General features: G+C 47.2%; 2 protein-coding genes across 3 annotated transcripts in view; both read left to right on the top strand.

The window, feature by feature from the left end:
• TMEM14C (transmembrane protein 14C) overlaps positions 1 to 13,274 on the top strand; it is a 425,910-nt gene that overhangs the window by 118,687 nt on the left and 293,949 nt on the right. The gene's annotated exons all lie outside the window — the stretch shown is intronic.
• LOC142243145 (N-acetyllactosaminide beta-1,6-N-acetylglucosaminyl-transferase-like) overlaps positions 7,506 to 13,274 on the top strand; it is a 141,867-nt gene continuing 136,098 nt past the window's right edge. The window contains exon 1 of one of the 2 annotated variants that reach the window (XM_075314761.1): positions 7,506 to 8,627. In XM_075314761.1, coding sequence (XP_075170876.1) covers positions 7,712 to 8,627 — 916 coding nt within the window. In that variant the 5' untranslated portion in view covers positions 7,506 to 7,711. The remainder of the gene's footprint in view (positions 8,628 to 13,274) is intronic. The other variant, XM_075314760.1, reaches the window with a different exon arrangement.

Here is a 13,274-nt window from a genome sequence, read left to right as displayed (position 1 = left end):
GAGCCGGCCTGGAGCAGAGCTGCCGACGGGCGCCGGGAGCGGGGACCGGGCCGCCTGGGGACCGCAGGTGATGGGGGCTGGAGACTGTGGAGCGGGGGACGCCTAACAGAGGAGCCGGGGAGCGAAGCAGGGAAGCCGGGGAGCGTGGCAGGTGAGCCGGGGAGCGAGGCAGGGGAGCCGGGAAGCAGGGCAGGGGACCCGGGGAGAGTGACAGTACCCCCCCCACGCCCCCCTCCCCGCAACCGGGACAGGAAGGCACGTATCAGAGGAGTACCCACATTCTCCCGGGGTTCCCAGGACCTATCCTCAGGACCATACCCTGCCCAGTCCACCAAGAAGAACTGCCGGCCCCGTACGGTTTTCATGGCCACGATATCCCTTACCGCATAGATGTCATCATCAGCAATAGGAGGAGGAGCCGAACTGGCAGCAGCGGAGAAGGGACCAAGGACAACCGGCTTGAGCAGGGAGACGTGGAAGGAGTTGGGTATCCTCATCGTGGCCGGGAGCTGCAGCTTGTAGGAGACCTCATTTATTTTGCTGAGGACTTTAAACGGCCCGATGTAGCGAGGACCCAGCTTGTATGATGGTAGCTTCAATCGGACGTACTTGGAAGCAAGCCAGACCAGATCTCCTGGAGAAAAACACGGAGGATCCAGACGCCTCTTGTCTGCGTGTCTCTTCATCCGCAGGGAAGCACATCCAAGGGACGCCTTGACAGAGTCCCAAATAGTTGCAAAGTCACGGGCTATGGCATCAGCAGCAGGGACATCCGAGGAAGAGGATACAGGTAATGGGACGGAAGGCTGAAGTCCGTAAACGACATGGAAGGGAGAGCTGGAGGAGGACTCACTGACGTGGTGGTTATGGGAGAATTCAGCCCAAGGAAGAAGCGTGGACCAGTCGTCGTGATGGGCGTTGACGTAGTGACGTAAGAAGGAGGTCAAGATCTGATTGACTCGTTCCACTTGGCCATTCGACTGAGGATGGTAGGCTGAAGAAAAGTCCAGAGTCACTCCCAGATGTTTGCAGAGAGCCCTCCAGAAGCGGGAGGTAAACTGAGTTCCTCTGTCGGACACAATGTGTGATGGAAAGCCATGCAACCGGAAGATGTGCTGTATGTAGGCGTCAGCGAGTTCCTGGGCTGAGGGCAGTCCAGCCATAGGGACGAAATGAGCCATTTTGGAGAACCGATCCACCACGACCCATATGACTGTGTGTCCGGAGGACAGGGGCAAGTCCGTAATAAAGTCCATTGCAATGTGTTGCCACGGAAAAGAGGGTATAGGCAGAGGCAGAAGACGGCCATATGGCAGGTGTTTGGGCGTCTTGTTCCTGGCACAAGAGGAGCAGGCTGAGACAAAAGAAGCGACGTCCGTGCGAAGGGATGGCCACCAGTAGTGACGTACAATTGTACTCCATGTTCTCTTCTGACCAGCATGGCCGGCTGTTTTCGAGGCATGGCCCCAGTGCAACACTTTTTGCCTGTCAGTCTCAGAGACATAGGTCTTCCCGGGCGGTATCTGGGCCAGGGTGACAGGGGCCACCGGAATGATTTTACTAGGGCAGATGATGGGCTGGGATGTCTCCTCCTCCTGCTCCATGGGCATGAATGACCTGGACAAGGCATCTGCGCGTACATTCTTGTCCGCGGGTCGGAAATGGAGCTGGAAATCGAACCTGGCAAAGAACAAGGACCACCTGGCTTGCCGTGGGTTCAGTCGCTGAGCGGACCGCAGGTATTCCAGGTTCTTGTGGTCCGTGTAAATGATCACGGGGTACACTGCTCCCTCCAGAAGGTAGCGCCATTCCTCCAGAGCCAGTTTGGCTGCCAATAGTTCTCGGTCACCGATGGTGTAGTTGCGTTCAGGCGCTGAGAAACTCTTGGAGAAGAAACCGCAAGTAACCATCTTCCCGGAGGAGGACTTCTGCATGAGCACTGCTCCGGCTCCCGAGGAGGAGGCATCCACCTCCAAGGTGAACTGTCGGTTTAACTCCGGACGGTGGAGCACAGGGGAGGAAGCAAATGCCCGCTTCAGGGAGCCAAACGCGGCGTCGGCCGCAGGTGACCAGTCCTTTGGATTAGCCCCCTTCTTGGTCAAGGCGGAGAGAGGTGCAGTCAGAGCAGAGAAGTGAGGGATGAACTGGCGGTAATAGTTTGCGAATCCCAGAAAGCGTTGGATTGCCTTCAGTCCAGAAGGAGGGGGCCAGTTGAGAATGGAAGAGACCTTCTCCGGATCCATCTGCAGGCCGGTATCGGAGATTACGTAACCCAGGAAGGGAAGAGAAGACTGCTCGAAGACACACTTCTCGTACTTGGCGTACAGACGATTCTCCCTCAGTCTTTGTAGTACCAGCTGCACGTTCTCTCTGTGGGTCTGGAGGTCCGGAGAAAAGACCAGGATATCATCAAGATACACCACCACACAGACGTAGAGAAGGTCCCGGAACATGTCGTTCACCAATTCCTGAAAGACTGCTGGTGCGTTACACAGGCCGAAGGGCATCACACAGTATTCATAGTGCCCATCGCGAGTATTGAACGCGGTCTTCCATTCGTCCCCAAAGCGGATGCGGACCAGGTTGTAGGCACCCCGAAGATCCAACTTGGTAAACACACGAGCTCCTCTAAGCCGATCAAACAATTCGGGGATGAGCGGCAGGGGGTATTTATTTTTCACGGTGATTTGGTTCAATCCCCGGTAGTCAATGCATGGGCGTAGGTCGCCCTCTTTCTTCTTAACGAAGAAGAAGCCTGCTCCAGCAGGAGAGGAGGATCTCCGAATGAATCCCCTTGCCAGGTTCTCTGTGATGTAGGTAGACATGGCCCTTGTTTCGGCAGGAGACAGCGGATATATCCGTCCTCGAGGTGGTGTAGTTCCCGGGAGCAGGTCGATGGCACAATCGTAAGGACGATGTGGCGGCAGTACCTCTGACTCCTTTTTATCAAAGACGTCCGCGAAGGACCAGTAGGCCGAGGGCAGTCCCGGTGGGGACTCTGGAACCGGAGGTCGTCGGATGGGTTGTATAGTCTTCAGACAGTTCTCGTGGCAAGAGGAGCCCCATCGGGTGATTTCACCAGTACCCCAGCTGACTGACAGTTCGTGTGTCCGTAACCAGGGGAGTCCCAGCAGGATTTGATGAGACGTGTGGGAGGACGTAGAGAGCGATGTTCTCGGTGTGCAGGGCACCGATACGCAGTTCCACCGGCTTGGTGATCCACGAGATGGTGTCAGAGAGGGGTCTCCCATCTACTGAGGCAATCACGAGGGGTTTGTCGAGTGGAGTAACAGGCACCTGGTACTTGTCCACCGTGGCCTGCTGGATGAAATTGCCTGCTGCCCCAGAATCGAGGTATGCCTCGGCCGTGAACCGCGTCTCTCCCGTTGTCACTTGAACAGTCCACTTAACCGGGTCTGAGAGAGTCCCAGCACCTAGGGTGGCCTCTCCTACCAACCCTAGGCTTTGGAGTTTCCCGGCCTCTCTGGACAGGAGCGTAGAAGGTGTGTACCCTCTCCGCAGTAGAAGCAGAGACCCTTGGCGAGCCGTTCTGCTCGGCGTTGTTCGGACTGCCGCAAACGGTCGATCTGCATGGGCTCGTGGACGGAGACACCAGACGACGTTGACTGAAGTACGGCGGGCTTCTGCGGAGGAGAGGAATGCCGTATCGGACGTCTCTCACGGAACACCTCTTTGGATCGTTCCTGAAAGCGAAGATCCACTTGAGTCGCTAGGGCAATCAGGGCATCCAGGGTGGACGGCACGTCACGACCAGCCAGCTCATCTTTAATACGACCCGAGAGTCCTTCCCAGAAGGCGGCGGTTAGAGCCTCCTTGTTCCACCCGAGTTCCGAAGCCAAGGTGCGAAAACGGATGGCATATTGGCCCACCGTCAGAGTCCCCTGACGTAGCCGGAGGAGAGATGAGGCAGACGCGGAGGCGCGTCCGGGCTCGTCAAAGGTGCCACGAAACGCCTGCAGGAATTCCTGGATGTTGGTGGTCACCGGATCCTCCTTCTCCCACAAGGGGTTCATCCAGGCCAGTGCCTCTCCCTCTAGATGGGACATTATGAACGCGACCTTGGCTTGGTCGGAGGCAAACAAGTGCAGCAGCAGCTTGAAATGGAGAGAGCATTGATTGATGAATCCCCTGCAGGTCTTGGGATCTCCGGCGTACCGGGGTGGTAAGGCCAAACGAAGACTGGAGGCATCCGAGGAGGCTGCCAGGGGAGCAGTGGCCGTGGATTGTACAGTGGAAGCTCGAGATGCCGAGGATGTGGCCGATGCTTGTAGCGTGTTCAGGCGGGCGTCCACAGAAGACATGAAGTTCAGCATACGGGTCTGGGTCTCATGCTGGCGTGTGAGTTCCTGCTGCAAGGCCGCTAGTGCTTCGGCGGGATCCATGGCCTGTTCTTACTGTTAGGGCCAGGTGGACGGGCAGACCCAGGAGGTGGATCCACTGGGCCGAACACCTTACTGAAGGCAAGGGGTCCGGTAGCCGGAGCACTACAGGTAGCAGGACAGTCCGTTCAAAAGAGTGGAGTGGAGAAGTCCCTGGGACCACGGAGTCACTGATGGTAGTCCGGGTGACGGAGCTCAGGTTCGGAGGCCGAGATGTTGTCAGGCAGAGTCCGGAACCGATGGAGCGAGAGGACGGATCACCACAGGGATCAGAGATGGTACGGACTGACGGGATGGCAGACAGTCAGCGTTCGGGGTTCGGGAATCGTCAGGACCGGATGGCGAGGCAGGAGCGGCTCTAGAAGAGAGATAGGTAAGTATACCAGCAGACGCAAGGAGACCTGACTCCTAGCTTAGGAAAACACGAAGAACAGGCCCCACCCACTTGGACATTAAACCCCTTTATACCCTGTACCTGTGTCTTCAATATCCTGTCAGTGGACGCTGGCCCTTTAAGAGAGGGTCAATGACCGCGCGCGCGCCCTAATGCGCATGCGCGAGGCCCGGGTGCCAGAAGCCAGGGCAGGGAGCGGTGAATAGGAAGCAGGGGAGCCGGCCTGGAGCAGCGCTGCCGACGGGCGCCGGGAGCGGGGACCGGGCCACCTGGGGACCGCAGGTGATGGGGGCTGGAGACTGTGGAGCGGGGGACGCCTAACAGAGGAGCCGGGGAGCGAAGCAGGGAAGCCGGGGAGCGTGGAAGGTGAGCCGGGGAGCGAGGCAGGGGAGCCGGGAAGCAGGGCAGGGGACCCGGGGAGCGTGACAGTACTGAGAAGAAACTGCGTAACAAATTTTGGGGTCCATTTTGTTGTGTTATTTCTTCTAAAAGTAAATAAATTGGGGCTAAAGCAACATTTTTAGATAAAATGATTTTTTTTTTTCATTCCACATCACTTTAGTTCCTGTGAAGCACCTGAAGGGTTAATAAACTTCTTGGATGTCGTTTTGAGTAGTGTGAGGGGTGTAGTTTTTACAATGGTGTCACTTATTGGTATTTTCTGTCATCTAGGCCTCTCAAAGTCACTTCAAATGGGATGTCGTCCCTAAAAAATGGTTTTGTATATTTTGTTGAAAAAATTTGGAAATTGCTGATGAACTTTGAACCTTTCTAACTTCCTAACCCCAAAAAATGTTGTTTTAAAAATTGTGCTGATGTAAAGTAGTAATGTGGGTAAAGTAAAGTAATGTGGGAAGAGTAATTTATTAACTTTTGTGTGACATAACTCTCTAGTTTAAGGGCATACAAATACAAAGTTTGAAAATTGCAAAATTTTCAACATTTTTGTCAAATTTCTGACTTTTTCACAAATAAAAGCAAAAAATATCATCCTAAATTTATAACTATCCTGAACTACAATATTTCACGAAAAAAAAAAAAAATGTCAGAATCACCTAGATCCTTTAAAGAGTTCCAGAGTTATAACCTGTTAAAGTGACACTGGTCAGAATTGCAAATAATGGCCCGGTCATTAAGCAGAAAACTTTGTTTTTAAGGGCTTAAATACCTTGCATGCTCCTCTGGGAAATTAAATATGCAAATGGCATTTTTAAAGAGGAAGAAAATTTTAACTCTAAAGGCCTCGTTACACGCAACGACATCACTAACGAGATGTCGTTGGGGTAACGGAATTCATGACGCACATCCGGCCTCGTTAGTGACGTCGTTGTGTACGACACGTACAAGTGACCGCTAACGATGCAAAATACTTACCAAATCGTTGACTGTTGACACGTCGTCCATTTCCAAAATATCGTTGCTGCTTTTGGACACAGGTTGTTCGTCGTTCCTGAGGCACCACACATCTCTACGTGTGACACCCCAGGAACGACGAAGAACACCGTACCTGCGTCCTCCGGAAACGAGGTGGGCGTGACTTTCATGCTCTCCGCCCCTCCGCTTCTATTGGACTCCTGCCGTGTGACACCGCTGTGACACCACACGAACCGCCCCCTTAGAAAAGAGGCTGTTCGCCGGCCACATTGACGTCGCTAGGAAGGTAAGTATGTGTGACGCGTCCTAGCGATATTGTGCGCCACAGGCAGCGATTTGCCCGTGATGCACAAATGACGGGGGCGGGTGCTTTCACAAGCGACATCGCTAGCGATGTCACTACATGTAAAGCGCCCTTAACTCTAGTGTCACCTATTGGAGGTAGCAATCCTAAAATTCAATATCAATTCTTTAGTGGGCTTTGCCATGACTTAGGATGTAAGCCAAACAAGAATCTCAATTTGCAAGGTGTAAACGGTATTGCTCCTTGTCAGTTCATGGTGGCTCAGTGTTTTTTACTCCAGTCTTGTAGCGCTGAGGTCTTGGGTTCAAATCCTACCAAGGACAACATCTGCAAGGTGTTTGTATGTTCTCTTCATGTTTGCATGTATTTCCAAAGACATTCTGATAGGGAATTTAGTTTGTGAGCCCCAATTGGGAGAGTGATGATTACATCTGTAAAGCGCTATGAAATTAATAGAAGACCCTAAAGATCCATCTCTTCCAACAAGCCTACAACCTACAATAACCCTCAGTCCAGTAGACCACTGCGCAACCAGCTCTGTCCTCACCTATTGTACCCTCACCCTTTCCCTGTAGACTGTGAGCCCTCGCGGGCAGGGTCCTCTCTCCTCCTACACCAGTCTGTTTTTTATTGTTAATGATTGTTGTACATATACCCTCTTTCACTTGTAAAGCGCCATGGAATAAATGGCGCAATAATAATAATAATATAAGTGAGTAAAATAAATAAAAATAATTAGGTATAATAGAACACGTAAAGACATAATTAATTATAAACACAGAAAAATAAATATAATTCTATTTGCCGAACTAGATTCGAACTAGACAGAACACAATTGCTACAATGTGTCTGTAAATGTTGCTAATCTGATAGTTGTACATACAGAGAAGATCCGGCAGACTGGTGAAACATATGTAAGAAAAAAAAGGAAAGGACAGATTAGAGCAGTCAGTGACATGCTGCTGGTGCCAGAGCCGGAGCCAATGAGCGCGCTCAGTGCTTCATATGCAAATGTTTAAAGTGAACAGAAGGTCATCACAGCCCCATGCAGCCTGCACAAAATCATATGAAGCGAAGGAGAGAACATCAGCCGGTGCTGCTACACACTGACCAGCAATGACAAATGCATGGCCAGAGAGGAGGCTTCCCCAAGGAGAGGACAATGCACCATTCTGGGAGTGTGCACTAGATGAAAGGGACCTGTAAATGGAGGTATAAGATTTCTTTCCCTATTTAATAATGACTTCTTGGATGCGATACATGTTTCCTTTTTCTGCATTAAGTGTGACTCTTCTGTTGTTATATTATAACAACAACCTCCTAAAATTGAAAGCTTTCCACCCGTTTAACGCAACTGAAGAAAGAATCCTATTACTGGAAGCCTGTGATGCACTTTTCAATGGACAGAAATCTGAATTCGAACCTACAGAGCTTAACTCCTATGAAAGGTCTAACTGTGAAGAATATAGAAAGCAAAATCATTACATCACAGCTCCCCTGTCAGCGGAGGAGGCAGGTTTTCCTCTTGCCTACATGATGACAGTGCACAAGGAATTCAATACATTCGAGAGATTGTTTAGAGCCATCTATATGCCCCAAAATATATACTGCATCCACGTGGATGCGAAGTCCAGCGCGGATTACTTGCAGGCAGTCGATGATTTTGTAAATTGCTTTCCTAATGCTTTTCTCGCCTCGAAAATGGAGCCTGTGGTTTATGCTGGAATCTCCAGACTGCAGGCTGATCTCAACTGCATGAAGGATCTGCTGAAATCAGAGGTGCAGTGGAAGTATGTGATCAATATGTGTGGACAGGATTTCCCATTGAAAACCAACAAGGAGATTGTGCGACATTTAAAGAAATTCAATGGGAAAAATATTACTCCTGGGGTCCTGCCCCCCAGTCATGCCATCCCCCGGACCAAATATGTTCACCGTGAGGATATAGTACATTCACATGTGGTGAGGACCCACATTGTAAAGCCTTCCCCTCCTCACAATATCACCATATACTTTGGGTCTGCGTATGTAGCCCTGACAAGGGAGTTTACGAAATTTATTCTAGAAGATCAGAGAGCCTTGGATCTACTGAAATGGTCTAAGGACACTTACAGTCCGGATGAGCATTACTGGGTGTCACTCAATAGATTACCAGGTATGTAGCATCATATGGAAATTCAATTAAATGGCATTGATTTGCTTTGGGCTATAGGGATGAACTCAAAAGAACATTATTTTACAAAATGTTCCTGGCGCACTGTGGGCACCAGAATATAGTTATTGCTTATGGCACAATTAGACAAGCCAACAATTAGGGACTGGGCATTTTTAGGACATAAAAAGGTATTTGTCCGTCAAAAGAGCAAAATTCTTATTTGTATTGTATGATCGTTTTTATTTGACCTTCAAAATCATTATTATCGGCAGCACATTGTCCCATGCAAGCAGATAAAGTGATGTCAATAATTCTATTCTATGCATAAAGAATGATCTTATTAAAGACCAAAGATCAGGAGCACATCTCTCCCCTGCCTCCTGGCTTCCTGTTTGCCAATGGGTATTGCACTCTTGAACATTTGGCTGTTCAGAGCATCAGTATGGTTGATCTTCTGTCTCATACTGTGTGCTCTTTGATACTATAAGCAGCAGCTGCTTTGCCTCCATAGCATTGGAGGAACACGATTGCACTGACTGTGCCCAGATCTAGTGATCCAGCCAGCTACAGAGCAGTCATTACAAACTGGACAGCTAACAGCTTTCAAGCACTATGCTTCTTGCTTAGTAGACTGGCCACCTCTGCTAGACTACAGAGGTAGCCGGTAACCTAGGCAACAAGCAATAAACTATCAAATCAAAAATTCTTGAAAGCAGAGATAATTTTTAATACCAATAAATTGTAAAGTTGCATGATTTCATATTATGTTGTATCATAGAAAACCCCTTTAACGATCTGTCTTAGAATGTTTGACTATTTGTTGAGCTAGGCCAGTAGTTTCTTTCCTATAGGCTTGTATATACCTGAAAGGTGGCTGTTATTGGGCTGGATTGACCCCTCTAAGGGGCCATAACACTGTTTTGTCTGAAGATAAGATGTCATGAATTAGTAAGAGATTTACTGTATAGTAAGATAACGATAGTAAGAGGTCCTTCGCCTATTATGTACCCTCTTATATTCGCTTTGTCATTCATTTCACTTTCCCAGTAAGAGAAAAAGCCTATAAAACATATAACTTTAAGGCCTGGACTATGAATACCCCATTTTCATGGCTCTGTCACATCCACTTCACTAGGGCTATATACAATAGCTCTTTTGAATAGAATTGCTCAGACATCTAGAGAGTTGACGATGAACTGCAGCATCACTTCATGGTCAATCCTAAAGCCTTGGGAATACCAAGTGATCTGCACTATGTACACTTACACATTAGAAACGGAGAGCTATGTCTTAATCTACTCTATGAAATGTGCAATTTCATATTTTCAGATTTAAATGCATGGGGTACGAGTCTGTACCCAACAAAAGAGTATTTGGACATTTATACAAACTCTAGAGCCCAAAACAGCCGACTTTATACTCAAAATAGTTTAAAACTGTGGAGACGGAGCTACGCTTTAATTTTACTAGACAACTGCATCAGTGTCTAAGTAGTATAGTTTTGATGGGGTTTATATAAATGGAGAATGAATCCTCTATCTGGTGTATTCTCGGCACATAATTTCAACTATGAAATATACTAGTAGAAGGAAACCCTGGTAAGCATATTCATAGACAGTACCACAAACGTGAAAGCGAAAACTACATATTAAGGCTATGTGCGCACTAGAAAGTGCCTTTTCCTTAAGAAAAAAATGGACCCTCTTAAAGAATCCCGCACCCGCGGTAAAAAAAAATGCACCAAATCCACAACGAAATCTGCATGCTGTTTTACCACGGTTTGCCGTGGATTTTGTGCGAATTTGCAGCGGATTTACCGTGGATTTTCTGCAAGTTGGTCCCTGCGGATTTTTACCATTATCTATGACAAACCGCAGGTGCCTGCGGAAAAGAAATGACATGCTCATTAATTCCGCAGCGGAAAATCTGCTGGTATAAAAAAGCGAAGGGTGCGCACAGCATTTTTTAAAACCCATAGGATTTGCTGGGGAATGACTGCAGAAATGTTAGACACATTTTCTGCAGCAAATCCGCAGCAAAATCCGCAGCGTGCACACAGGGCCTAACATAGGAAACAATCAGACTGAATCTGAGACAGAGTTCAATTGAACAGATAAAAAATAGTCAATGGAGAAAGGAAAGGATCATTCGGAGTCTTCATAAAACCATTCATTCATTGTACAAAAAAGTTAAAATGCAAAAAATGGTACAAAAAAAATCCAAAAAATTAACAAAGGGACAACATGTTGTCACTGTGTTAATTTTTTTGGATTTTTTCATACTATGACTTTTTTTGGATTTTAACTTTTTTGTACAATAAATGAATGGTTTTATGAAGACTGAATTGATGGATCCTTTCCTTTCTCCATTTATCCACTGTTGGCACTACCAGAATCCACTGCAACGGACTTCATTACAAACCGGTGTGCTGACTTTTTCCTTGCTTCCCAAAAAATTGTCAATGTTTCATCCAGAAAACTTGATGATTTTTTTTTCATTATTATTGAATGCTGTGTTTTTTATTGAAATGGTTGTCTGCGCTGCTCTATTGAATAACATTTGTCTACACTACAGACTACAGTCTTGCAGCGCTGGGGTCCTGGGTTCAAATCCCACCATGGACACCATCTGCAAGGAGTTTGTATGTTCTCCCCGTGTTTGCGTGGGTTTCCTCCGGGTTCTCTCGTTTCCTCCCACACCCCAAAGACATACAGATAGGGACTCTAGCTTGTGAGCCCCAATGGGGACAGTGTTGCCAATGTATGTAAAGCGCTGTGGAATTAATAGCGCTATATGAATGAATAAAATTATTAATTATTATTATTATTATAATTATTTGTCCGAGTGCAGTCCGTTTTTTTACGGACAACACCCCAGCTGAAAATACAGTTGTGAGAACAAGCCCCTAGGGAAATAAGAATTGGAACATTTCTGAACCTTTTATCTGATACATTTTTTTATATTTACAAGTGAAAAAACTATTTGTGTTAGTTTTTTTGCATAAACCAGAATTTGTGGTCAATAATACATGTAAAGGATATGCACCCATTTTTATTCTAAAAATAAATAAATTCTTACGAATTTTCCCACTGCTTCGCTGTACAATTACTACAACTATTTGCAAAAGAAGGAGCTGTGAGAGTTTAGTGAACTGTTTGGCTGCTTGCAGACTTCTTTAAAGAGTAACCATTGATATAATTTTAATTACATAAATTAACAGTACACATTAAACTTTGTAATATAGCTTATCAGACATATCTGCTTCTTTCTCCTCTTTATTGATCTTTCACTCTCAATTCATGTAGTTTTCAGTGACTATTGATTTCCCCATTAATGAGATAGGCGATGGCAGTTGGTGCTTATAAAAATCTACGGACAATGGAGGGGAGAGGAGAAGGGAGGAGACAGAGGTAGACACAGACCTTCTACGGCAAGTTTTCCTGAAACAACTCCATAATATTCAGAAAAAAAATACTGTAAAGAATACACACAGGAAGATCTGTACAAAAAGTTTCAATGTTCCAATTTTGCACTTGTAAATTTTCTACTCTTAGATTTCTTTTGTTCTATGAAGCTAGTGTCTACATATAATTATTTGTAAAAGCCTGGGGTTAGATTTTTTGCTTTGCAACTTATTTGACATATCTACAAGACAAGCTTTCATTACTAGGATATGAAAAATGGACTGTAGGAGGGTGACTGGTGCCCTGCAGCCCCCCCTGAAGATGTCATGGTTATTTTGTGTATTTACATATGGGAAATGTTTATATGTGTGTGCTCTCAGCTGCACTGTTTTCAAGCACCACTAGGTGTCATTGCTCCATGGTCCCTTAGCTTGGAGTTAGAATGGAGAACAGGGCTGAAGCAATTAAAGGTTAATTCCGCCCAGCAACAGAGAGTTGACAGTTGGGATTAGTCAGATAGAGACACCGTTGAGGAGACAGAAGAAGCTGTACCTAAGGGAGGTATAGCGAGAGAAGTCCAAAGTAATTCGGCCAGACCCTCGGGGTCACCCCAGATTAAGTGGACAAAGAAATTCTTCAGTAGCCGAGTGCAGAAATCGGCACGGACCGGTCTTAAAGTTGTGGGCCTTGATTCTAGTGGAATTTCTAGGAAGCAACTGACTCCAATAAGACCAGTCTAGGTGTGAGATAACATAGACCTGGGAGAACGGGTCATTACAGAGACAGTGGTGAAGGAACTCCCTCCAGTGGGGAAACATATCCCTGTGGGAGAGGACGCGATTAGATCCATGTGGGGCTCTATGAATTTACCAGCTGCCACTGTGGTGTGGCTGGGGGAAACTGTGTGAGGTATTCAGTAAAGAAGTGGTAAACATTATCCTGGACTTCGTGTCTGAATTTGTCCTGAGGAGAAGAAGCTGCGGTGTCCCTTGTTGCACTGTGGAGGTGGCAGGCGTGCAGCACCAAAGAGACATGCTTCTAGGAAGCAGGGGCTCACTTCTGCCCACGTCTATAGCCCACTGCCTCCCCCACAACAGTATTATAATGTAATATTTTGGGGTCCACACATTCAACTTTCAAGCAATGGTGACATGACAAACATTTCTACTAAATAAAAAAAATCAAAGATATTTGAATAAGAAAGTTGGGCTACCAAAATTATTTTCATGAGATTTATAGCAAG

The sequence above is a fragment of the Anomaloglossus baeobatrachus genome, chromosome 6, assembly GCF_048569485.1.
Source record: "Anomaloglossus baeobatrachus isolate aAnoBae1 chromosome 6, aAnoBae1.hap1, whole genome shotgun sequence".
Taxonomy (NCBI): Eukaryota; Metazoa; Chordata; class Amphibia; order Anura; family Aromobatidae; genus Anomaloglossus; species Anomaloglossus baeobatrachus.
Note: the sequence above shows the minus strand (reverse complement) of the source record. Positions and strands in the feature narration are given on the sequence as shown.